This window comes from Lasiosphaeria miniovina (assembly GCF_030549165.1).
Source record: "Lasiosphaeria miniovina strain SMH2392-1A chromosome Unknown B0T26scaffold_5, whole genome shotgun sequence".
NCBI lineage: Eukaryota > Fungi > Ascomycota > Sordariomycetes > Sordariales > Lasiosphaeriaceae > Lasiosphaeria > Lasiosphaeria miniovina.
Genome location: NW_026848224.1, coordinates 2,631,548 through 2,657,008, shown reverse-complemented (window position 1 = coordinate 2,657,008; position 25,461 = coordinate 2,631,548). Strand labels below are relative to the sequence as shown.

The window sequence follows — 25,461 nt, the reverse complement described above, 5'->3', positions numbered from 1 at the left end:
AGTCTAAGTGGCGAGGATGACAACGGATGCATGGCCGATCCTAGCGCCACTTCGCACTGTGCCCGGCATCTGAAACTGCTTCCGGCCCATGTGTAATCAACCTGAACCAAGGGCCTGCATCTATCTGGGTGTGAGTTACCGTGTTACCTCGGGAAAGACGCGGGAGACTAACTGTTCAACTCATTGCATTACCCAAGTCCTTGCTCTATTGTACCTTCCTATGGCACTTTCTCGTTAGCCGCACCTATACATGGTAGGTCCGTCAAAGTGCTAGGTCCGTCAAAGTGCTAGTCCGTCAAAGTGCTAGTCCGTCAAAGTGCTAGGTCCGTCAAAGTGCTAGTCCGTCAAAGTGCTAGGTCCGTCAAAGTAGGTCCGTCAAAGTGCTAGGTCCGTCAAAGTGCTAGGCCGCATCCTAATGCTAGCCTTGTCACTTCTGCTTATTACTGCCCTTAGTGGCAGGCTCAACTAGCACAAAGCCCTCCACTAACTCGCTCGCCGCGGCTGCCTCGACCTGCAGCTTGGTATCCAGCGGCTTAATCTGCGCCGAATCCCAAACTGTGTTCCCGCCATCCAGCCGCGGCTGCAGCCAGCTCCACTGGCCGCCCCCCGCCGCCGCAGAGAGCGGCATCTTCACCGTTGGTTCCAACTGCTGCTGCTGCTGCGTGTGCACCATTGGCTCTGGCTTGGTCGGCACGAGCGTGGGCCCTGCCGCGAAGAAGGCCTGCATGTGGCGCATGGCGGTGTCGACGCGCCAGGCCGGCGGGCTGACCTGCAGCAGTGGGAACAGGCTGCCCGAGTAGACGTGGACGGGGCACGCGGCGTCGAAGATGATGCCGAGGGGGTGGAGCCGCGCGTCGTGCGCCGCGGCGAGGCCGGGCGTGTCGCCGGGTAGGAAATATGCGGTCAACTTCAGCGGCTTGCTCTGCTTTGCCGCCGGTGACGACGACTTGGCTGATTTGGTATCGTAGGCCGTCTCCACGGCAGTGATGGGTCCCTCGGCCGCGAACGTCGCCACGAGACCGTCAAAGGCGGCGCCGGGGTTGCCCAGCGCCACGGAGAACTTGTACGTCTTCTCGGGGTCGATCTCCGGCTCGCGGAGCGATGGAGGCGCTGTCAACAACGGCTCGTGAGGCGACAAGGGCGCTGTCAACAGTGGCTCGTGGCGCGACGAGGGCGCTGTCAGCAGCGAGGTATCCTGCCGCGCGGGCGCCGCCAGCTCGATGGAGAGGCCAATGTCGGCGACGCAAAAGGGCTTGCCGAAGGCGGCCGGCGGCATACTCTGGGCGTCGGCGCTCGACGAGCGCACGCTGTCGGCGGCGGCGGCCAGCGTCTCGTACAGGGCGCGCGCTAGGGCGTAGCTGCCGCGCAGCGCAGCCAGCAGCGTGGCCAGACGGCCCGTGATCATCGGCGCGTGTGGCGGGCTGGGCCCGAGAGAGTCGTGAACTTTGCTGTTGTTGTCGTCTAGGACGATCTCGAGGGCAAACTCGCCGTCGCCATTGTACAACTGAACCGACTCGTTCTGGAAGTTGACCACCAGCCAGGCCCAGATGGGATTGTCCCAGTCGCCCACGGAGCGGCGCGGAGCCGATGCGTCGTCCGTGTCCGTAGGCATCAGGAAGCGCGCATTCAGCCGTGCTTCTTGGTTGATGCGCGGGGGCACCTGCACGAACTGGCAGATGTTGGGCTCCTTATCAGCCTTGATCGCTGTGTTAGGCATGTAGTTCTTGTCGCTGTCGTGGCCCTCGACCACACCACATGATAAGCCTGGAGACACACAGGGGTACAGCATCGAGCCGGGTCCGTCATTTTCCCCGGGCTGGATGCCCGACACGACCTGGCCGAACTTGTCGACGATGGCCAATTTTGTGAACCGGAATTGGCCGTGCGTGACAGGCTTGAAAGGGCTGAATGACGTGTAGTGGGGTGGTAACGGTGTTGTCGCCCCGTAGGGGGCCAGTTCGTGGGCCGTTGTTGCAAGCACATTCATCAGATCTTGCGAGATCTTCAGGGTCGAGCAGATCTCCGTATCGTCTGCCAACGGCTGGGGAAGGTGTCCACGGCGCAGCGTGAGGAGGTGGTCGGTGAATCCGACGAGTGGCGACGAGAAGTATTCGAGCGCCGCTGCCGCCTGTAACACTGCCTCGCGCTTCAGCTGGATATCGGCATCCCTATTCTGGCCATCTTTGCTCTGGCCGTCCTTGGTCTGGCCATCTTTGCTCTGGCCGTCCTTGGTCTGGCCGTCCTTGGTCTGGCCGTCCTTAGTCTGGCCGTCCTTGGCCTGGCCGTCCTTGGTTTGGTTATCCTTGGTCTGGCCTTCCTTGGTTTGGTTATCCTTGGTCTGGCCTTCCTTGGTCTGGTTATCCTTGTTCTGGTCGAAAAACTGCCTGAGCCGCGCCCGGAGTGTTAGAGCCGCCTCAGGTGCAATGGCGGTTCGCCCCGAGAGCGTGCGGCAATCCGCACCCACCTTGGGCTCGACATTGGGCTCGACCTTGGCCAGCTCCTTATCAGGGGGGATAACGTAGCGCCATCGGCCCGTTGCGGCCACGGGACGGAATTCCCACATCGAGAAAGGGATGTGGTAGTATTCCACTTCCCACTCCATGAAGAGCGGGAACCATCCCTGCCTGTCTCTCATGCTCTCCATGTCTGCGTACGGGTTCCGCGTCCAGGAGGCGCGCCTCGCCGGATCAAACTCGACAAACTCCCGCATCAGGCGCTTCAGGGGATCCGAAACACATTCCGAGGCACCATCAAGAAGCCTCATGGTGGCATCGAAAGAGCCGTCTTCGGAGGACGGCGCAATGTCAGACGCAAGCCGCACCGTGAGCGGATCAGCAAAGCCTTTGGGCCACCCCGACTCGGCGCCGGCGAACAGAAGCGTTGGGTCTTGATGGCGGCCGTGGGCGCGCGCCGTCGAGGCTACTAGTGTCTTTGTGGCGCCCAGAAGTTTCTCCAGCGCCGGCTTGAAGGTGCCATCGATGGCTTTCTGCGCCAGGCCGGCTGCTGGGTTGAGCACCTCCATTCTCTGCTTGATCTCCTTGGCTGCCTTCTGCACATCTTCGCACCGCTTTTTGTGCACGTTGGGAAACTTGCGCAGGCCAACGGCATTCCACCAGGCCCCAAATAGATCCTGGACCAGCTGCGACAGCTCCCGGTGGCAAGTGTCGACCCGCAACTGGGCTTCGTTGAGACTCGCCAGCGCCGCCACCTGGTCGTCCGGCGGCTTTGACGATGCGCCCCCGCCCTCTGCCTTGTCGCCGCTCTTGGGTAGCTGCCACACCGTGCCCGGCCGCAGTGCGACCCACCCATACATGGCCGTCTCGTCGGCCGCCCGGCGCTGTGAGTCGACATCGTCGTCCCGCGCGATCAACATGACCAGCTGGGCGAGCATCGTGTGTGCCGCCGCCGCCGCGCTGTCGTCCTCGTCGTCGTGGCCGATGCTGACGTGCAAGAAGGCTGCTAGTGCGTCCAGCGTGTGCAGGCCGACGGCGATGGGTTGGTGATTGTAGACCAGATCCTGCAGCTCGACCGACGGCGCGTGAAGGAAACTGCTGTTGGGCCGGAAACGCACCTCCCTCAGCAAGCCGTGCGTCAGCGTTCGGCCCTGCTTCCCGACGGGCGCCCCCAGGAAGTCGGCAGCGCTGCCCGAGTCGGGCACGAGTGACATGTTATAGAGCAGCTGGGCATACGTGAGGCCGGCCGGAGGGGTCCCGGACACAGCCAGGGGGTCGTCAGCCACGCGGGAGTGGAAGCCGACCACGGTGTAGTCTACCGTGACGTCTTGCGCGCCGTCCAGGTTGTCGAAAAAGGAAAACACCCCCATATTGTGCGGCTGGTAGTCGGCGAAGAATTCGTGGCCGTTCTCCATTACGTTGAGCTTTTTCAGATATGACTGCTCGGGGCCGCTCCTGAAACTGGCGTCGAGTTTGGCCGACCGACCAATGAAGAGTTTATGCTGGACGTCGAGTGGCTGGCCTGGGTCCATGCCGGGCGACGTAGATACGTCAATGTCCGCTCCTCCGGCCGTGAAGTCCGCGTCGTCCAGAGTCCGGACGCGGTTGCTCTCGACAATCCACACCATGTTGGGAGGGTTCTGGGTACGGCTCTTCCTCGCGATGACCCAGCGGTCGGGAACTGGCCGAAACTGGCCCGCGTCAGCCAAAGAAAAAGGAAAGTAAGGAAACGCATCGAACAAGACCTCCCACATCCGCGTGGGCACAGCAGCAAAGTTACCAGGTACGGATATACATACGTATACGTCGCCTTCTTCAAGTGTGGCTCTGTTGAACCCGGATCGCACGCGGTTCTCGTCGTGGGCTTTCTTGGCGTCCTCTGTTACGGTTACGCCCTTGGTCTTAGTGGTGCCGGTCCGGTATAGCCGCGGAAGGCACCAGCTGAGGTAGACTCCGGTCCGGTCATCCCGCACGCGCCCGGTTCGGACGTCGACGAAGCGCGGGCTGTAGCGAGCCTGCAACCGCCAATAAGACATGTCCAGCTGGTCCATGAGGTCGTGGCCGATCTCCCCTTGACGCGATCGTAGCGCTGCAAAGTCGGGCAGCACGAGCGGTGCAACCTGGTACGCGCTGCTGCTGAAGTCTCCCGAGACGATAAACGCCTGCAGTGCCATGGGCACGACGACAGTGGCCTTGGCCGTGGCCGGGGGGAATTTTTCTTCAGCCATTATCGAAATTCCGACCTGGTCCGGGGTGCAGCGAGTTGCTGAGATCTTTGGTGTTTTTTGGTATTTTTGCTATTTTCTCCGGCCAAAACTTGGCATCTCGCTCTTAGTTACAAGACGTCTCCTCGGCGGCTCTCCAGGTCGTCAGGCATATGTCGGCATGTACCCATGGGCCGGGGGTGGTAGGTCGTTGGCAGGTCGTTGGCAGGTCGTTGGCAGGTCGTTGGCAGGTCGTTGGCAGGTCGTTGGCAGGTCGTTGGCAGGTCGTTGGCTCCCGTCGCCTGGGGGTCTCGATTACAGTGCCGCCGCACACTGTGAATGCCCGAGCCCTCGCTCATCACGCATATCGGCGCGGGGCTGGACCGGTCTGGCCAGCGCCTTGGCGGGGGGTTGTGCCACACCTTTCCCTATGTAATTCCCCTAAGCACGTCTTACAATACACAGTACAAACGCCACGGGAAAAGCTACTAAATAAAACATGAGCATTGCCGAATACAGTAAGGTAACACTCTACGGCTGCAAATCTCTCTACACCCATCAGCAAGTTCAGGGTTCTCAGCCAACCAACGGGAGGCAAGACGTAGGGTCTCAAGGTCCCCTAGAACTACACGCTATCCATTAGGTTTAGGAGTCTGCAAAGGACCAGTCTTGTTGGATTTTTGAGGTCCTGACCAAGGCGGAATCCGGAATCCGCTAGCAGTCTGACCTGCGGGCGCATGCAGGGCACCCTTTTGGGCCTAGCCCAGGAAAGCCCCTCTTTTTCAGGGCAAAATGGGGTCCCCAGCCGGCGGGTCCCCAGGACTCACCCCAAGACCTTGCACTCAATCAGACTGTTGCTGTTGCATTGAACTGATTTTGGGCCTACCTTGGTGCAAACTTTCCAACAGGTCTGGCCAGCGCCTCGGCGGGGTTGTGACGCACCTTTCACTAGACCACTACTAGTTCTTCTGCACCTCTCGGCCCACTGGGGGGCAAGCTTTTCTCGACTGTGGCGGTCGTTTGTCTCAACTGCTGCACGGCCGCCACAGAGAGAGTTGTCAGATGTAGGAATTGTCGAACACCGCGGGTTAGCGCTCTGCTCCTGCAAGTGTCTCAACCGCCCGTCGGCGGGTTTTAAGTTGTTAGCCGACCTAGGGGAGGCAGGGCGTGGGGCCTCGAGGTCCGTTGACACGGCACACTGCCTCCGATTTCAAACCGATACGCACTGGAAGCAGCCAGATTCCATCAACGACTTTCCGGGCTTCCATGTTCATATTACTTGAACAAGAGCTAAATGCTTGCTGCTGGCGGAGACGACCCCATCCATCAAGCCGCTCACAATGCTCTCAGCATCGACCAACAGACAACACCCAGCCTTCTCCGGAAGGCCTAGTGACCGCCATCTCACCAAAGCGGACCAGGGCGGCCTAAAGCCGGAAGAGCTGAGGCTCTGGTCATACCAGGAGCCCCCGCTGATCGTGGGCTCCTACTCCATCAAGGTCTCGCAGGATATCGCAACCAGCTCCGAGACCATCAACCTTCCCCTACAACACGAGGCGACCCTGGTGGTTTCGGCGCCCAAGTTCAGGCTCCCCAACAAGGACGACATTCACAGCGTGTATCCAGCCCCAGGACACAGCGACTACTGCCAGACGCTGGCCCACGTCGTTTTCAGCCACCCGACGACACCTTGGGGCCGAGAAGGGACCCCGAAGGTCGTGGGCTTCAACCGCGTGCCATGGATAGGCCTGCTCTCCTTCACGGAGGATGAGCTGGTGCTGGATGCCAAATCTTGCCAGGACGCTGGCTTTGATAAAGACATCGACAAGCTTTCGAGCTACGGTACCGTTTCCATCACGGCAGGCAGGCTCGAGAAAAATGACAAGGTCTCCTCGCCGCTCGACCCGGGTGCTACGAGCCGCGACTACGAGGTTGCCGACCCCGTGGAGGTCCTCCTCCTACGGGACGAGACTTTCGGGCTGCTGTTCACCACAAGCTACGGCGGTGACGGCGCTCCCGTCCGGTCCGGCCCTGTCGACACTGGCCGATTCGCCATGATGGCGCACGTGCGCGAGACGCACGGCGGGTTCATGGCCAGCACCGACCCGGCCAAGGCCCAGCCGCAGTTCTCAGTCGTCGTGAGCCCACGGACCGGGCCGCCCTCCGTCAGCAAGCCAACCCGTGTCGTCTCGCACCTGATCTCCCTGGAGGGGCTGGACAAGATTAAGGTGGCCAAGAACGGCAAGAAATACGCCGGCCTCGTATCCCTCCACAGCTGGGACTGGATGTGCATCCCGCCAGAGCAGGTCGACTTCGGGGAGGTCATGCGCGGGCTAGGCCACACTCTACGCCCGCTCCGCATCTCCGACCCCAACTTCGAGTACAAAGACGGAGCCTCATCGGACTGGCTCCACGACATCCTCAAGTGCGGTTACACGCTCAAGCGGCATACGCTAGAGACCGGAGAGGAGACCATGTCACTGTTCCGCGGCCCGCTGATCCCCGTAGCGCCGAGCCGCGACATGATCCAGCCATTTGTCGCGTCCTGCAAGCAACTGGCGCTGACTGACAAAACCACGGGCATCGGTGACACCTCATATAGCGCGGCCTGGAACCTAGGACGGTCGCTTGCGATGGCGGACGGCACTTTCACGACCAGTCTCCTACGCCTGCGCGGCCATATACACTCGGCCGCCGTCAAGATCGCTAAGGCCCAGGCGCTTGGCGAAAATACCCTCAACAGGGCAGCCTTCCTGAGCGCCGTTCAGGGATCCATCCAGAAACTCGCGGAAGCGCACGGCTCCAGGCAGCTGGCCAACCGGGGAGCGCACAAACGCTGGGTGCAAACACCCAAGGACCAGCGCAGACTCCCCGTCGAGCGGCTGTCCCGCGCAAGCCAACATGAGGCCAGCAAGTACGAGGCGGCCGCCAAGATGGTCATGGAGAGCTACTTTGGCCTCGGAATAACACCGCCCGATACCGACGCCCTAGCCGTGCGGGCCTGGGTTGTCGACAAGTGCTATCTCGCCACCGTGCCTCTCCACTACCTCGTTCCAGACCCAGACATGCTGCCCCGGGAGTCAATCCGCACCTTTTCCATCGACGTCAAGTGGGTTGACGCCCTCATCGACGGAGGTCTCAGCCTCGCCAACCACCGGACCGAGGGTGACGACCTGCTCCGCCGCGGCATCATGGACTGCGTCAGGACGTATGTGAAAAACAACGACAAGGTCCAAATCCCCAAGTGGGGGTTTCTCCTCCGCAGCATCGCCGTGGCCGCCTTCCCGGACCTCAAGGTGGAAGCGCCGTGGCCCCCGGACTCGAAGCAGGCGGAGACCGGCCTCCGCGAAGTGCTATACATGCAGATCCTCACCGACGACGTTCTCGTCTGCCTGTTTGACCGCGCGCCGGGCGACGCGGGCTTCACGCGCATCACCATCTCGCAGCCGCCGCACCAGCAGTGCTTCGCATTCGGAGAGAGCCTTACACCAACGAAGCTGAAATTCGCGATCCGGCCGATCCCGCTCGTCCCCCTCGAGGAAAAGGGGGGAAGGCCGCCCAGAGCAGACCCCATCCATCTCACGGCCGTGGAGATAAACGCCAGCGACAGTAAGGTCGACCTGTACGACTGGCCAGCACGGCTCATCGTACCAGACAAGATTCTGCAGCAGTACGTCGACATGCCCGAACAGCCGACCCAAGTGTTCAAGTGGAAAAAAGAGGATCCCCTGCCATCGTCCCTCCTAGCCTCGCAGCTATGCAGGCCAGTGCTCTGTATGAACCTGCCGATCAAGGAGCTGGCGGCACCCCCGGTGCCGGACAAGAAAGACGAACACGCCCAGGACAAGCCCGTCCCACCGCCGACCAAGACCAAGCGGCAGCCAGCAGCCAAGCCAGAGGACGAGAAACCCGACCCCGGCCGCGTCGAGCCTGCCCCTGCCGCACTCCCTCGGGGCCCGCGCGATCCAGTCCCGCTCGTACGAATAGAGGGCAACGGGGGAGCAGTCCCAGCAGCGGCCCCGCACGAAGTTCTTGAGAGCCAAAAGCCAGACGAGGAGGCCGCAAAAGCCACCTTCAGCCCCAGCTCGCAGCCGCTCGAGGCGTCCTGCATGCCTCTCTACGACCCAGGCGGACCCAGCGACGCCACCATCTTCGCGCTAGACACGCCCATCGACCTGATCTTCTCCCTGGCCTTCTCGCAGGCCGACACGTCCATCCAGGGCAAGCACCCGACCAGCCTCGAGGTGCGGATCCCCATCGCCTTCGCCACCGCGGTCCAGCCGGCACAGAGCGGCAGCATCGCCGCCATGCTGCTGCTGCCGGGCTCGGCGGCGGCGCCAACCCTGCCGCGGGTCGAGAGCCTCAACAGCAACGCCCAGTGGATCTACACAACTCATGTCGTCCTCGGAAGCCTATACGAGCTGCCGGAGCCTCCGCCGGCCGTGGGCGCACCGCTGAACCTAAAGAAACAGACCACCGAAGCGCAGCCGACGACGATGCTCGTCGTGACGCTAACGCCTCGCTTCGCAACAGGCCACATGAAGGACCGCTTCTTCGACGGTTCCTTGATCCTGCGGCGCGTCCTCATCGCCCGGCCGGACAAGTGGGCCGACTCGGCCCAGACACAGTTTGACGTGAGGTGGACGATGCCTGGAGAGAGGACGCCGCGCGCGCAGCCGCAGAAAGCACTGCTGCGGCGGGCCGTCACCGTGGTCCTGGACCATAGCGGCACGTACTACAACCTAGACGACGACTCGGTGCGGGTCAAGGCGGCCGTCGCGACGGGGCTGGCCGCCCTGCAGGCCGAGCTGGTGCTGACGGCGCAACCGCGCGCTGGCGGCGCCAACGTCACGGTCGCAATGACGCCAGGTGGTGAGGGCCACACCGACGAGTTCTCGGCCCGCCTACCGAGCGGCCGAGCCCATATCCCGGTCGCGTTCCGGGTGGGCGTGCGCGCCAAGCTCGAGAGCGCCAAGGGCGGCGGCGGCGTGGGCCGCCGCATGGGCCCGGAATCGTCAACGCGCACGGTGCCCCTGCTGCCGCGCGTCGGCCCGATGCTAGGCATGTACTGGGCTGGCACGCTACGAGTCATTTGGGGTGGCGGCATCCCGGGCGAGGACCCGCTGTCGCTCGCCGGGGTGCGCTTGCGGTTCACGGTGCTGACGGCCGACGAGACGCCGGCGAGCGGCGCGGACGTGGTGAAGGAGTTCCCGCTCAACGTACCAGAGGCAGTCCTCAACGAGGCAGCCCTACGCGCGAACCCGAGCGAAGGCGGCGAGAGGGTGCAGGTGCTCTGCGAGATGGTGTTGCCTGACGAGCCGCGGGTTCGGGGCATCGTCTGGAAGGACACGCTGCGTTTCAACCTGTTCCCGCTGCAGATCCGAGACGGCCAGTTCAACTTCAGCTCCAGCCAGACGGTGGCCAACCACAGCTCTATCGTCAAGATCGAGGGCGTCTTCATCAAGGCCTTCATCGACGTGTTCTACGTGGCCAGAGACACCGAGGGCAAGATCTGGAATGCCCGCTTTGGCTGGAACTCGGAACTGCCTTCGTGCAGCGAGAGCCAGCTCTTCCAGAGCCAATCCGCCGCCAGCGGCGCGCTTGAGGTGTTTCACTTTGGCCGGGTCCACGATAGCCTGTACCGCGACCAACTACACTGGATCGGGACCAACGGCTCCATACGCACCTTTGAACGGATCGAATGGGAGTCCGACGTACCGTCGAGTTCGTTTGCCCCCTGGACCCTAAGCGGCCCGCCGCAGTTCCCACCACTCTTTCCCAACGGCAGTGGCGCGTGCCCCAACAACGGCGGCTCGATGGTGGTCTCGACGCAGCACCTTCCGGCTCCACCAGGAGAAACCTCGTCCCTCAGCTACACCAGGTGGTGGGTCGACCCGCAAGGGGGCATCTGCATAGACCGGTGGTGGTCTCTCGATAACGCCTTGGATTCTGTCTTTCGCACGCTACCCGGGTTGTCGCGCGACGCCTCAGGCGGCGGCGCCCAGACAGACGGGCCGCGGCCGTCGCAGCTGCAGACACAGTTCGGTGACCCTCACCACAGTAACGTCATTTGGATCAACCCTTCAGGCGTGCTGAAGGTGGCACGAGTCCCGCTCGGCGACCCAACCAAGGGCCAGACCACGGCGCAGTGCAAGGACGCCGTCGCCGACGCCAACGGCAGCCCCGCCTGCGGCCTCGTCGCCTTCACGCGCAAGTGCTGGCTCAGCGACGGCGAGCCGGCCGCCGACATCGACTTCGCCTTCTGGGTGAGCAGGAACGGCGCCGTATGGGGTGCCTGGTCGCGCGGCGGCGGGGCCGACTGGGACACGTGGGTGTGGACCAAGTTCCCCGTGGCCCGCCCGGAGTCCGCACACCTAGCAACGCGGCTGCGCGTCTTCGTACGGGGCGCCGGCGACTCGGGCAGCGTGCTCGTGTGGTTTGGCCTGACGGGCCGCCTGCAGGCGGCTACGTGGCGGGATGCGCGCCGTGGCGGGAACCCGGCCGTCTGGTCGCACGCGCTGGACGTCTTCAACGAGACCATCTCGGCCAAGGTGGACAACGACTATGTGCCCGAGCTGTGTGTTCACGAGTGGCAGAAGGACTGGGACAAGACTCGGCGTGTCCAGTTCTTCTGGGTCGCCAGCTCTGACGCGAAGTTGACGACCCGAACTATAACTACAACTGGTTGAAGAGTCCTAGAAGAGACTTGACGGTTATCGTAAGATTAGAAACTCTGAACAGCAGCGTACCCCAACAATAAACTCCCCAACATGATCCACACGCTCGACACCGCAAATCCCCCTTGAACATCCCCCTTGGTCACAGATCACGTAATCCCAAAGACACAGCTCCCAGAAGCCGGCAACACGACAATAACAAATTAAACCGACTTCCAGTGCCAACTCTCCTCAAAGTAGACGCTCCAGTCGAACTTGACCTCCTCGTCCGACGCCAGCAGCTGCCCGCACGCCCGCTTCGGCGGCTCGTTATAGATGAACCGCTGCGCAGGGCGGACGCTGTCCGGGTGGAGAAAATGGTGGGTCAGGTACCGCGGCCCGATGGCCGGGACGTAGCGCGGCTTGGGGCAGGCAGACGCATTCTGCCGCGCAGACGTCCTGTGGTTGGTGTATCAGGAACTCCAGGGGGGATAGGGGGTTTAGGGGTCTTCGCCCTGTCTTGTTGAATCTCTGGGTGGCTCAGGGCTTTTTGCCTCCTGATAGGCTAATTCCCGTTGTTCGGAATGACGAGTTGACGGTTCTTACCGTTAACGCCTCCTCCCTAGCTACCTTATAACAAAGTTAATCTTGTCAACAGGTGCTGCGTCGGTTAGAATAGCCAACTTGGCTAGCTTACGTCTATAGAGAGCTTTGACCATATTGAAAGGGCCGTTGAGAAGTGGCTGTAAGCCGTGAGAGGTGTGAGCAGTTAGGGAGCAAAGATATATGTTATTCAGGAAGTATATCGGCATAAAGTCATCCTATATAGCAAATATAAGAATACTGGACGAATAAAAGTATGGGACTTATCTCGTATCCCTTTGACCGCGAGAAGACCCCACGTTGTATCAATCCCACACTACCCCTGTCATCGCAGGGGTACGCGAAGGTACAATAAAAAAATCGAGAAGCATCGCGTCTATTGTTTTGGCGGTAATTGACACTCCCCTACATTTCAAATGGACTCAATCGACCCAATCCTAGACTGTATTACTGTTGCTGTTCTACCTGATGACCTTACTAATGCATGCACTGCAGCATGCGAGCGCGAGGCTGTTGGAGGCTGCACCTACCTGCCTGACGAGCCGGCTACCACCGAGGCCGGCACGACCTTCGAGCCCTTTGTTGTGCCCGGTCGGGCTGCCGACAGTGCAATGTATCACTTTGTAACAAGGACGATTGTTGGTACTTATTCCACCAGCAAAATAGATAGGGAATTAATGTACCTTTGAATGCGTGACTTTTAGTTGGTTCAAACCCCTGTCTGGTACGGGAATAATCCTGTAGTGGGGTCTTCTCGCGGTCAAAGGGCTATCATAGTTGTGTCGCCTGGATTTTAGCCACTCTGAGCCACTTTTCAGGCCACAGTCGCCATGTTCCGTCATTCAACGCATATCCCTTCAAACAATGCATATCCCTTCATTCCTTACTTTCAGCCTTTTTTTCGGGCTCCCGGACTTCCGAATGCCCTCTTTTCTCCGTTGCTTCGTGCAGCTGAGTCCCTTACTTTGTGCGGCTGAGTCCCTTACTTAGTACGGCCGATCAACCTTCTGAGCGTTGTTTCTTTTGTCCTTTTCCTGAAGTATAAGAAGGCCTTCATTCGTGTATTACTAGACCTGATTTAACCAGACCTTAACCAGACAATTCAATGCGCTGTCAACTTCGATGACGTGCAACACGACACGTAGGCCACGCTAGCTGCATGCATTTGCAGAGTGTCTTATTAGCTAAAGTACGGCCCAGAACCGGAATGGAGGAGAGGGAAGGAGAAAGAATCAGGAAGTTAAAAACAAGCAAGCAGTGGAGGATGTGGTGTATTTATCAAGACATGGTGACTTTAACAGTGAAGTGGCCGGTACTAATAAGGCTTGTTGGTCTAGGTACAAGATGGTGGCCCGAGTGCAGAATCTGATTGGCTAGCGTCGGTAGATCCAGCAGGGGACGCTGAGCAATCAGAATTCGGCAGTCCCGACCATGGCACATGTATTCCACACAGGTCCATGTTTTTGGTCGGGGTTGGATGGCGGGGTGGAGAAGTGGTGGACATGAGGGTTACGTAGTGCAGGTGTCATTGATGACGGACTAAAAAAAACCCCGACGACTTGGACCTCCCACCCTTGGGGAGGGGCTAAAATTGCAATGCAGGCGCCTCAACCTCCCCTCCCACCCTTTGTGCAACTGTGTACAAAATTGCAGTGCATGTGCAATGGCGGATATGGACCTCCCGCCCTTTGGGAGGGGCTAAAATTGCAGTACATCGTCTACATTTGGGAGAAATTACGGATTGGATGGCGGTAGATACTCGCCGTAGATGCGAACTGACTAGTAATCGTACGAGATAGAGAAGGTGAGGAGCTCGCGGTGAAGTTCCTTCTCGCGCTTCACAGGGCGGAAGAGCTCAACGATAGCCCGCGCCGCGAGCGTCATGCTGTGGGCGTTCTGGCGGCCTGCGATATCAAGCGCCTGAACGCCGCACTTGACCTCATTTAATAAGAATAGAAAGAGCATATAATAGGTGGCTATAAAGAAGGACTAGTTGCCAGAAATCAATCGCCAAGTATCGGGGAGATCTTATACAGCTGGTCCTATATAAAAGCTTCCCGTCTGAATCCCACAGAGTAGTCGGGTTATAGGCAAGTCCCGGTTAGAGGGATCGAGTTATTCCAGCCCTCGTTAACGCTCTCAACGAGGCACTCGAGGCTCTCGGTCCGGAGGGTAAGTATTTCTACCAAAGAGACAATCAACCGAGAAATATCTTGAATAACCTTGGCCTTGTTCTTAACCTATAAGTTCTAGCAAACATTCTTAAATATAGTACCGTCGAAAACCGACTTCTTAGCAACTTCCTATTCGCTATCAAGGAGCTTCTGGCATAGGAGCTTACTCGCGTCGCTAATATCCTCTTTAGACTCCTTTATAAATATGCCCTTTTGTAAGGAAAGAGCCCAACCCACACACACGACCAACTCGCACGCGTGCCGAACGGCCGAGATCTCACTCCTTTGTCATAACCTCTCCCCCCCTACACTCTATCAAGTACACTCTATTAAGTATATAAGCAGTGGCCCTCGCCCCCTTCCTTTGCGAGGGCCAGGTTGAAGTCTCTTACCAATACTAGTCATTGCTCGCTCTCTTCCGTACCTTCATTGTGACCACCTTGATCAGGTGTACCTGCCTTCACTTACACCAGACCACGGCACATGTTGTCTCTCTGCAAGATTCTTGGTGCTGGCATCTTCTCGGGAGCCGCATCTACGCCGAACCCCGCTCCCCGCTCCCCATGGGCCTGCGCTCCCTTCTCTGTAAGGAGTGGTCTGGGCATCCTCTTTGGAACCGCATCTCTTTCCATGAAGATGGTACCGGCGAAGTGGGTGTTACCTTGATTACCACGTGATGTGTGCCAATATTTTTTATTTTATTTTTTCCCCTCTTTAGATCTTCCTTGGTGTGGAATATAGCAGGTTCATCGCGGCAAAGTTCGTATGGGAGCCAGCTGATGGATTGCTCGACCTTATCCTTGACCCCGGTAACCCAGCTATACTCGGCCAATTCAAGCTCCGATTATCACTTAGCAAAGAGTGTGCTTTTCCCGACAAGAGCCGTTACCGTATCAAAGATGCCGTTCTTACCAATGACGCCTTCCTGCCCAAGACGTTTACTGTCACGTTGACTAGGGGCCGCTTTCTTTCACCACATAACGCGCTCGGTGATAAGAACAATACCTTAGCATACACACCGCGATATACTCTACGACCATCATTTGACCCTTCACCCTATCCCCCAGAGAGCGAATGGATCGAGCAAAAGGGCACAAGCGGGTGGAAGGCTAATCGGGTCTGGGAGTGGACTGACTTTTGCGGTTACAAGATACAAGTAACGTGGGGTGGCAGCAAGATGGGCAGCAGCATGGTACTAACAACATGCCGTGTTTGTAGCGTCGGAAAAGCCGCCACGTACCAAAGTCGAGGGAATAGTAGGATGGCAGACAGGAACCAAGAACAGATAGAGCGTGCCAATAATGAAGACTTGCACGCGCGCGATCCGTTTGGCCAGAAAAAGGTTGGGGACCAAAGAGCTGCAACCGTCGCTTCGGCCACAGGAGACAAGACCCCCCGCTAGAATTATCATTGACTGCTCGACGCGCCACGCACAAGACGCGCCAGACGCGCATTGAGACAGTTATCGCAGCTTTCCCTACAACATCACACCACAGATTACATGGCGACCGGTGGGTGAGCTTTGGCAACCGAGAGTTACCCGACGCACGTTCCGGATGCCCCCGGTCCGCACAAGCGGCTGCGTACCTACTGTGGGACCTATCGAAGAGACACAGGTGCCCGAGCCGAAGGGTCCGATTTTACTTGGTGGGTGGACACTATGCTTCTATTCGGTGGCCATGGTGTTGCTCTTTGGAGATGCCCTTCCGCACCGAGTGGGTACGGCGGGCGGAAGTCTTGGGAGTCTCGGATCGTGTTGTCGCACCGTCTATACGAATTCGCAGGCGGACGACTTAGACTCCCATCTCGCGTTTCTGTTTAGCGTTGTGCCGAGAGTAGCGGCACATTAAGTACAAATGGACAAAGTCCCTTGCGCAGCAGCGTGGAGAGCCAATCGGCTGCTCTGGAAGTGGACTATCACCATAGTGGTAGACAGGAACAAGTACACAAGGGAGACAAAAGTCCCTCCACAAACCATACACCCGAGAGCGAATGGATCGAGGGGGTGTGAAAAGTCGGCAGAAAGACATGCGCCCTCTGGTACAAATAGGGAAGATGAATACTTCTAGCAGTCCCTTACGCAGTAGATGTCCGAGTTCCCGACCATGCTCTTTATGGTCATCTTATTTACGTGTTTCTCTTGGAGGATACGCTGGCCCTCGCTAAACTGGCAAGGCGTGCCCAGAATGTGATTATCGGTTATCGTACTTGCTCCGAGGTGTCTATATTCCCTCCCTTTTCCATGCCTCCACGGCCTAGTATTAACACGGATTATAGGATCAGGCTCGGCGTTATAATAAGCAGGGCACTTTAACGGATGACGGTAACCAGATCACTACGCGAATCGGCATGGGTGTTTACACCACACCAGGTGCTGGAGATTAGAAGGGCACACAATATTCCTGGTACTGTGTTATCCTGGCCAACTCGGATGCACTCGACCGCGTCTCTAAGGTCTGGGTAGCGGAGACGTACGGCGGTAGCCAGCTATAGTATCGCAACGACGCCATCGACTCTTATATCCAGAACGATATCAACTGGACTTGGGACCCTGCCAAGACTCTACGCATGTCTATCATAGGCGACAGCCTGGAGAAACTGGAGCCTGTGATCCCGCCGGGCCTGCTTAACAGTAACGGTGGAGCTATGGGGATTGTTGCTATTTGTGAGCCGACACTAGATAGCCTACCTAGCCAGACAGTTGATTACGACAGTTGGCAGGATAACATTAAGTTAGGTGGGGGAGTAAGCGAACGCCACTGATCCAGAACATTCTAGATAAGCGAGGAACACAACCAACCCTCTTATATAAAAAGCCCATAACTCAACCAATTCTTTTCCAATTCTCTTCATCTTCAATTCGTTTTATTCTTCTCTTGACAATGGTTTCATATACAGAAGAAGACCTCCGCAAGGCTTGCGAGGAAGCCGTCAGAACACATCGATTACGCAAAGTCGCGCGAAAATGGAACGTTCCACCCTCCACCCTTTATGGCCGTCTACATGGCTCCCTACCTCGAAATGTTGCTCATCAAGATGAGCAAAGGCTTACACAGACCCAAGAAGATCGTTTAGTCGAATGGATTCTTCTTCAACAAGATTTAGGATTGCCCCCTACACATGCACAGATCAGGGAGCTTGCACGCCGTATTCTAGCTTAAAGGGGGGACTCCTTACCACTTGGAAAGGGGTGGTGCCGTGCCTTTCTTAACCGCAATCGAATTTTGAAGACTCAGAGGGCCAAGAGAGTCGATTCGGTCCGCGTCAACTGCGCTACAGAGTCAACAATTCGACCTTGGTTCAACCATTTCCAAACACCAGCTATCAAGGCGATTAAGCCAGAGAATCGCTGGAACAAGGACGAATCTGGTATTATGGAAGGCAGAGGAACCAACGGCCTTGTCATTGGAAGCCGTGCCTTTAAGGCGCTTCAAAAAAAACAGCCTGGAACCCGCACTTGGACCACTTTTGTCGAATGCATCTCAGCAGCTGGCCGTTGCCTTCCTCCTTTGGTCATTTTTAAGGGGAAAAGCGTTCAACAACAATGGTTTCCTTTGGATATGAAGCCATTTCAGGATTGGTTCTTTACAGCAACTGAGAAAGGATGGACTACCGATGAGACAAGCCTCAAATGGTTAAAAAATGTGTTCATTCCTCTCACCAAGCCAGCAAACTCCTCTGAGAAACGACTCCTTATTATTGATGGCCATGGCAGCCACACAACTGCCGATTATATGTGGGAGGCATACACAAACAATATTCACATTATTTATCTGCCTCCCCATACTTCCCATGTCCTCCAACCCCTAGATTTGGCCATATTTGGCCCCCTAAAACGACTTTATCGCAGACGGCTTGAGGACCTTCTTGCTAACGCCTTTGACGACTCTTCTGTAGCCGGAAAACGTGCGTTTCTGGAATGCTACCAGATTTCACGCACAGAGGCAATTACTAAGAGTAATGCTAAGTCAGGATGGAAGGCATCAGGCCTTTGGCCCTTGAATGTCAACAAACCGCTAAGAAGCCCACTCCTCCTCAAGAATTCTAATACTTCACGCCCCTTAAGAACTACTATAGTTACCCCAGAGGTTCGCACACTCCGTATGCCAATCCCGGAGGATTATGGAGACGATCGGGTGCAGTGGAGGACTCCTAGAAAGGCACGTGATTACGTTGAGCAGGCAAAGAAGTTCGCACGCATCATCAAAGCAATGCCAGCGGATAAGCTCTTCCTCAGAAAGATTGGTAAGGCTTTGGATGAACAGGCCTTTGAACTAGCTATTAGGAAGCGAAAGATTGAAGGTCTAGAACACACTCTCGAATCAATAAGAGCCAGAAAGAAGAAGAAGGTTGAAGAAGATCCAAATACCACCTTTGCGAATATTCAGACTATTCGTGAGGCCCAGAGAGCTGTAGGGCGTGCAGCAGAGGTTTTAGAAGATGCGGAAGAAGCGGATGATTCAGAGGATATCAAAGATTGTATTGAAGTTTTGTAAATAAAAAGATCACCCTTTCTTTTGTTGGAGGGTTAGTTGGGACTCCTGCTTATACAGAATGTTCTAAATCAGTAGTGTTCGCTTACCCCCCCACCTAACTTAGGGGCAGCCGGACTGACCCGTACCCTGACGGCATTTGGGATTGATTCTCGAGAGACATGACGGCCTTTAATAGCTATCTATCACCGCACAGTCGATCGAATGAGACAAGGCTGCATTTACCGGGCTGTATTCGTAGAATCTAAAGCTAAGGAAAGAAGGAAGGAAGGAATCGAGAGCGGCCGGGCGGCCGTGGGGAAATAGTTGTGGGCGCTAGAGAGTGGAGCTCCTGCAAGAGTGCACGAGCCACAAAGCCTAAAACCGATGCGCCCAACCAGCGGGTTTTGGCCCTGCCGTGACACTATCATAGCTAAGTCAGGTGGGGGACTTTTGGAACACCCCTGCCTATGGAACAGCCCCTGAATCGGACCCCGCACAACACCACAAACTTCAATTGCCCACAACTTTGTCAATTAATTAGCTACAATGATGAAGTCTTCAGTATCGGATTCTCCTGATTCTTCTCTTTCAGAATAACTAAGGTCCTCTCTGCCAGCCTCTCTCTGTGAGGCACGAACCTCCTCAATTCCAGCGAACTGCGTATTAGGGTCGACTTGGACCTTCCTTCTCTTTCGGCCTCTTGTGCGTTCTAGGCTTTTTTCTGCAGCCTCCAATTGATGCGCCGTATTGGCTAGTTGGAAAACCACGTAATCGAAGGCTTTTGCGGCCTTGCGTATGAAAAGTCGGTCGTTGGCAGTCCGTTTCTGGCCGGCTAGAAAAACCTGCCCCTGAATACGGAAATCCTTCGGCTTTTTAGGGGTAAACCATATAGGCCGGCCCTCCGAATTCTTATTTAGAATGGGGTTATGGACCTCTTGAAGGTCTATAGAAACCGTAGAGGTCAGTTGACCAACGTCGCCGTTAGAATTCTTAATAACAAGGCCGTTGCTTAGGGGCTTCCTGAGGCTGACCGGCCAGAGGCCTGTAGCTTTCCAGCCGGCTTTGATATTAGATTCAGTCATTCCATAGACCCTGGCTTGCCGGTAGCATTCTAGGAAGGCCCTCTTTTCAGCAACAGTGCCTTCGTCGAAGCCGGAAACAACCTCGTTATGCTTGGCTCTGTACCGGGCTTTTAGAGGGCCGAAAACCAATAAATTCAGGGGCTGGAGAACGTGGGAGGTGTGGGCTGGTAGAAATAACAATTGTACGTTATTAGAAAAGGCTAGCCACATGAATTCTTCGGTGGTATGACTACCGTGGCCATCTAAAATAAGGAGGCGCTTCTCCGAGGGGGTAGCTGGCCGAGTCTCTGGAAGAAAGATATTGCGGAGCCATGCGACGGCAGTATCATCGTCAGACCAGCCGTTTTCAGTGGGTTTCCACTTCCAGCCCTTAAATGGCTGTAAATCGCGTGGATACCATTGTTGTTGAAGGCTTCCACCTTTGAAAATGACGACTGGGTTCAAATACCGGCCGTCAGCGGAAATACATTCGATAATCGAGGTCCAAATTCGGTCTCCTTTCTTCTTTTTCTGGAATTTCTTTCTTTCCTTAGATCCAACAACCAGGCCGTTATCTCCAATGCCAGAAGCAATGCCAGTTTCATCTATATTATACCTATGCTTGGCTGGAATAGCCTCCACGCCTGGAGGCTTCAAATAGTCAAACCAAGGCCGGATAACGGCCTCACAGGCTCGATCAGCACGGTTTGCATGGATTCTCCGAGGCCTAATTGTAGAAATAGATGGATTTCTAGCCAAAAACCGGCTAGTCCAGCGTTTTCCGAGGGTCTCGTTATCTTCGAGCATTCTTCTAGCTAGTTTCCGAATTTGGGCGTGGGTTGGAGGGTGACCGAGCGACCCTTGGAATAGAGTCCATTCGGTTAAGCGTTCTTCCATAGCCGGAGAAAGCTTTTGATTAAGAATTTGGGCCTTGGAGGCTGGCTCGGAACCACGAACCCGATTAAAGAGAGTAGTAGGGGGGATGCCGTGATTTTCAGCATAGCTACGGAGTAAGCCGGTTTCTGCATACTCTGCCAGCGCATTCTGCAAATCCAACTGAGTATATCGCTTCATCTTTCATTTCTCAATTGAATGGAGAAAAGAAGATAAGTATTGAAGCAGAATTGGTCGAGTTGCAAGCGATTGAAATAGGTGAGTTGGGTGGCGAGCGGCAAGTCCTTGATGACAAACCTTGTTCCAAATCCAGGGGTGTTCCATAAGCAGACCACCTGACTTAAAGGGGAAAGAATAGACTGAGTGCTAAAAGATGGCACATGCGTAGCGCTTAGACGGATTAGACGGAGATTTCAACCTCCGCATTTCATTTACGTTATCTCTTTACCCTTTCGTTAGGAATTTGATTAACTTCATGGAAGATTTTGCCGCCTTGACTCGACCTTCTTTCTCTATTGTTACTCCTCCTTGCCACTACTTCTCCGCTTTCTTTTCTTTGCTCCGCTCCTCTTGCTCTCTAATCCTACCAAATTCACCATACGCTAGAAAATTCACTACTCTGCACGCTCCAAGGCCATGCGTCAAGCATCAGGTCGAAGCAGCAGTCATTGTGTACATTGCCCTCGAGAGGCTCAAACACCCCAAAATTGACCGGCTCTCGTGCGAGCAACCCGTTACAGGAGCCCCGCGTACTTCTCGCATCATCTTTGACGACAATCTTTTCTTTCATAACGATAGTGTGATGGCATAGTATGTAACTCGGTGGATGGAATTTTGGCTCACGGGTTTGCGAGTCCTGTGGGGTTAGTTTCTTCCGATGTCACTGCATCTTTTGCGCATTGCTGGCCTTTGTTGGATATGACGCACTGGAGTTTACAATGACAACAATAACAACAATAATAGCAACTTGGGATGAAGGGATCATGTCACTCTAATTCAATTCCAGCCTTCCCGGGATCTATCATTATGCTTCCTGAAGAATTGAAGTGATGCACCCTTCACCCACTAGTGGCCGGTTAATCGCTTCTCATCCAGAAGATATACAATGTTAGGAGCTTCTTCTAGAGAACTTAATGCTAATTTTATTTGCCTGAGGGCGTAGATATTAGCGTGGGGTTTGAGACCGGCGCCGATGAAAAACAGAAGCCCGAACCACGGCACATGCATTCGCAACGCCAGCTCCGCTGTCAACGCCAGTTCCGCTGTCAAAGGTTAGAAATGTCAAAACCTTGCAAATTACGAGTTCTCGAGAAGGACAATTTATCTCTCGCTTCTGCCAGCCACGCCCAGCGGAGGCACTGGAAAATACCCAGTGCTCAAAGTGCAAGACGCCAAACAAAAACTTGACTGCCTCACAGCAAAGACAGTTGCGTGTTGTCACAAATAACGGTGCGTAGAAAGTGTGCAAAAAAGTGCTTTTTATCGAGAAGCTCAAAGAGAGGTGGGCATAGCCTTGGTGCCCTACTTTTTGTGATGAAATCGGGTCCTCGACCTAGGAAGCCCGGAATGTTGATCAGGGCCAGGTATGTAAATCAAGGCCGCCACGAATGCAGATTCCAGCCACCAGCGCCACAAATGTACATTCGACGGCTTCTTCCGACCCCTATTGCCAGGATCGCACAACACGAAGCCAAGTGTTTGGTGACGATAAAACTGTGATAATTCGATGCGAGATGGGACCCGCAGAGAATAGATGGAGAAAGGTGTGGTGATTAGACAAAGCCTCAAAAAGCGATAAGACGATTGCTGCTAACGATGTTGGTGAATCGTTTTTGGACGGCCTCGAATCGCATGAACTGGCAGGACTCGCTCTCAAGATGGTTGATCATAGCAGCCAGTGTCTTGAAGTCCATCCCGCAGCGGGCGCGGTTGGGGCAGTGGTAGAGGGCTTGCTGGTGAGCGGGCGAGCTGAGGTGCTGGTTGAGCCCCCGAAGCGTAGTGCACTCGCGATGGCAAAGGTAGCACTCATATCCGCTGCCGTTCCATGACCTGGCCGAGGCTTCATACTCGAAGCTGCCCTCCCATCCGATCAGATGCTTGGTGATGAGTCCGTGCTGGTCTTTGGCCCGCACAATTCGGTAGATTTCGTCGCGGCTGAGAGAAGAGGCATTCTGGCACGCGCCCGCCTCCAGGTGGTGAGCGACGCCGGTTGCGGTGGTGAAGCCTTTATGGCAGAAGGGGCAGTAGGCAACCTGGGGGCGGTGCGCCCGCGAGTTCAAATGCTTTTGCCGATTGATTAGCAGTGGCGGAGGCCTCAATTTATCACTCGAGAGAAATATCAAGTACCATTCGGATATTGTTCAGGTTCTGAAAATCGCGATCGCAGTCGCGGCAGTGGTGGTGAGCGAAGACCTCGTGATCCTTGATGTCATCCTCGGTCTCCCAGGCCAGGTCGCACTTGTTGCAATCCCAAGCATCGTGTCCCAGAGCGTTCATGTGCTGTCCGCGGGCGCGAGAGCTGCCGAACCACCGGTCGCACGTTCCGCACTGGTAATCCATCTTTCACAGCTGCGCCTTCTGGGCAGTGATGATTATCGAATGTGATAGACTTGTCGTTTTTGGCCGCGGTTGGTTTGCGGGTGGGTGGTCTGGCGAGGGAAAAAAAGAAGGGCGCAAGACGCGATTGACTTTTCCACCTCGTCGGTCTGGGCGGGGTCAATCATTGCTTTCTCCCTCGGGTGGCGGATTAGCTCTCCTCCGTTTGCACGTGCTGCGGCGCTTTCCAGGTTTGCAGGGTGCGGCTGCCCGTAGCTTCTTGTCATGACGGACCTCCCTTTGTCGGAAGAAGCCGTTGAATGTACATTCGTGGCGCTAGTGGCTGGAATCCCCATCATTCGTAGCAGCCATGATTTACATCCCTAGCCCTGATCAACATTCCCGACTTCCTAGGCCTAGGACCGGATTTCATCACATAAAGCAGGGCACCTAGGCTATGCACACCTCTCTTTCTACGTCCTAATACAAGCACCGTTTTGCACACTTTCTACGCGCCGTTGTTTGTGACACCTGTCGTGTTTCATCTCATGTTCAGACACCACTGCCCTGTCTTACTGGTCTCGCGTTTGTTCGTCGTCATATGCGAGTTTAAGTTAGCGAAATTGCCAGCCTTGATATCAACCCCCTGCTTGTCAACATGGAAACCGAAGGACAGGACATTCGAATGTGGGCTTACCAGGTGTCACACAGACCACTCTCTACAGTGCAGTCAACCTACTAGAAAACAGTGTACTAGAAGTGCCGGCAGCAGAATGAGTAGCCGTAAGGCTTTCGTGAGGTCTACGTGACTCACTCAGCTGAAGCAGGGCGCTAGCATACAGCACAGTCCAAGAATGTATCCAATCATAGAATATAGGTAGCCGCCCTTACCGGGCCAACAAATAGGCCTTCAAGTACCGGGGCCAGTCTTCCACCGGGCATAAATAGGCCTTACTCCCCGCAACAAGATTGCAAGGAAGGAGCTTGAGGCCAAAGAAGATTATTGCGTACCAGCACTTCGCTCCAGGCCATCTTGCCCTACAGCCAGATCCCCTTGTCACACCAGGTTTGTCCTCGATATTTCTGAAACTTGTATCAGACAGCAGCTGCATTTTACTTTGATAGCGCAACAGTTTTGTCAGGATGGGGGCGCTCGTAGAGATTCAGCGACGAATTCATACCCAATAAAGAAAAAGAAAGAGTCGGAACTCTGGCAAAACTTCAATGAAGTTACAAACGGATATATGTCCAAGATTTGTGACCAATCAAACACATTTCTTGTGCAGATGTAACCCGGTCTTCGGGCCGGGTCTAGCGCGGAGCCGGCTAGGAAATGTTTTGCAGCGGCTGCTACTAGTTCCAAAGCAAATGCAAGATTACCGTTTTAGTTGGCCTTGCACATCAAAGTCTAATTCCAACCTGCATGGGACTTTAAGTCCGGAGGTCTGGATATAGGCGACGGGAAGCCATTAGCGCCGCTATCCACTCCCTAGGCCTAGAGATCTCGACCCACCATCCCCAGACTCACGGAAGGGGCACCAGGCAGGCAGTCAGATTTAACACGACATGACCTGCTTCATCCAAGCACAGATTTATCGAAGATTCATGAAGACGGCCAGATAGAAAGAGTGACAAGTTTTTTTTCTTGCGATCCGAAACTTTCCACCACTGACCACTTCACCTCGCTTCACCTCTCTTCAACACAAACTTCACCTCACTTCAACTCTCTTCAACACAAATCAACACACAGCAAAGCTTAGCCATGAGAACTAACTAGATACACCCTGTGCATCAGACTAGAAACTGCCGGCTTCTCGTGCGAAAGATTTTCGCCACCCACTGCCACTTCTCGCCACCACCTCGGCCATTGTCGCTCTGCGAGGAGCCCATCGCCTCCTCTTCTTCACCACGTCTTCCTTCAAACCCGCTGTCTCTCCGGCGCACATCAACAGCAGTCCAGAACTCCCTCCCTTCCCGTCTCCGTCCCCGACCCCCGCGCCACCACTCGCCAGCCCGCTCTCGGAGATGCCGGCAGACACGCACCTGCACCCTGCACGCCCACCGCCCTGCCGCGCAAATCAGCGAGAACGGCAGCGACGCGTAGAGGGTGCGCCCCAGCACCCACGTCGCCAGCGTCCCCACCACGCCAAGGAAGAGGCCCGCCGTGATGGCGCGGCTGGGGTTGCCGTACATCATGTCGGCGAAGGAGGGGTCGAAGACGGGGTGATAGTGTTGCGGCGGCGGCGGTTGTGGTTGGAGGAGTTGCTCGTGGTGGTGGCGGTGTGGTGATAATTCGGGTTGTCTGTCCCAGTCCATGTTCATGGCTGGCCGTGAACCCCGTGGTGTGGTCTGGTGCTAATACGGAAGTTGGTGACTTTCTACCAAGACCGGTTTGAGCAGTGGCAT

General features: G+C 56.0%; 6 protein-coding genes across 6 annotated transcripts; 1 reads left to right on the top strand and 5 right to left on the bottom strand.

The window, feature by feature from the left end:
* Positions 1-380: 380 nt before the first annotated feature.
* B0T26DRAFT_804057 (uncharacterized protein) lies at positions 381-4,906 on the bottom strand. The gene is made up of 2 exons (XM_060447112.1): positions 4,253-4,906; positions 381-4,144 (listed from the first exon to the last, which is right to left on the bottom strand). Exons 1-2 carry the CDS (start codon positions 4,679-4,681, stop codon positions 428-430), a joined length of 4,146 nt encoding a protein of 1,381 aa, XP_060294499.1. The 5' UTR covers positions 4,682-4,906; the 3' UTR covers positions 381-427.
* A 1,091-nt stretch (positions 4,907-5,997) lies between these two features.
* Positions 5,998-11,346, top strand: B0T26DRAFT_753314 (uncharacterized protein; the record flags this gene model as incomplete). The annotated part of the gene is made up of 1 exon (XM_060445656.1): positions 5,998-11,346. One exon carries the CDS (start codon positions 5,998-6,000, stop codon positions 11,344-11,346), a length of 5,349 nt encoding a protein of 1,782 aa, XP_060294498.1.
* Positions 11,347-13,547: 2,201 nt separating this feature from the next.
* B0T26DRAFT_781495 (uncharacterized protein) lies at positions 13,548-14,153 on the bottom strand. Its single transcript, XM_060446708.1, has one exon. The coding sequence runs from the start codon at positions 13,879-13,881 to the stop codon at positions 13,696-13,698; it is 186 nt and encodes a 61-aa protein (XP_060294497.1). The 5' UTR covers positions 13,882-14,153; the 3' UTR covers positions 13,548-13,695.
* A 214-nt stretch (positions 14,154-14,367) lies between these two features.
* On the bottom strand, positions 14,368-15,544 carry B0T26DRAFT_677542 (uncharacterized protein; the record flags this gene model as incomplete). Its single annotated transcript, XM_060440111.1, has 5 exons — positions 14,368-14,395; positions 14,559-14,751; positions 15,003-15,015; positions 15,331-15,448; positions 15,525-15,544. The coding sequence occupies 5 exons, from the start codon at positions 15,542-15,544 to the stop codon at positions 14,368-14,370; spliced, it is 372 nt and encodes a 123-aa protein (XP_060294496.1).
* A 6,760-nt stretch (positions 15,545-22,304) lies between these two features.
* Positions 22,305-23,079, bottom strand: B0T26DRAFT_753312 (putative zinc finger protein; the record flags this gene model as incomplete). Its single annotated transcript, XM_060445655.1, has 2 exons — positions 22,305-22,802; positions 22,867-23,079. 2 exons carry the CDS (start codon positions 23,077-23,079, stop codon positions 22,305-22,307), a joined length of 711 nt encoding a protein of 236 aa, XP_060294495.1.
* Positions 23,080-24,846: 1,767 nt separating this feature from the next.
* On the bottom strand, positions 24,847-25,377 carry B0T26DRAFT_753311 (uncharacterized protein; the record flags this gene model as incomplete). Its single annotated transcript, XM_060445654.1, has 1 exon — positions 24,847-25,377. The coding sequence occupies one exon, from the start codon at positions 25,375-25,377 to the stop codon at positions 24,847-24,849; it is 531 nt and encodes a 176-aa protein (XP_060294494.1).
* Positions 25,378-25,461: the final 84 nt, after the last annotated feature.

Coding starts and splice junctions, on each gene's coding strand:
- B0T26DRAFT_804057 (XM_060447112.1), bottom strand. CDS start 4,681: ATGGCTGAAGAAAAATTCCCCCCGGCCACGGCCAAGGCCACTGTCGTC. Junction 4,145..4,252: donor TTGAAGAAGGCGACGTATAC/GTATGTATATCC, acceptor GACGCGGGCCAG/TTTCGGCCAGTTCCCGACCG.
- B0T26DRAFT_781495 (XM_060446708.1), bottom strand. CDS start 13,881: ATGCTCTTTCTATTCTTATTAAATGAGGTCAAGTGCGGCGTTCAGGCG.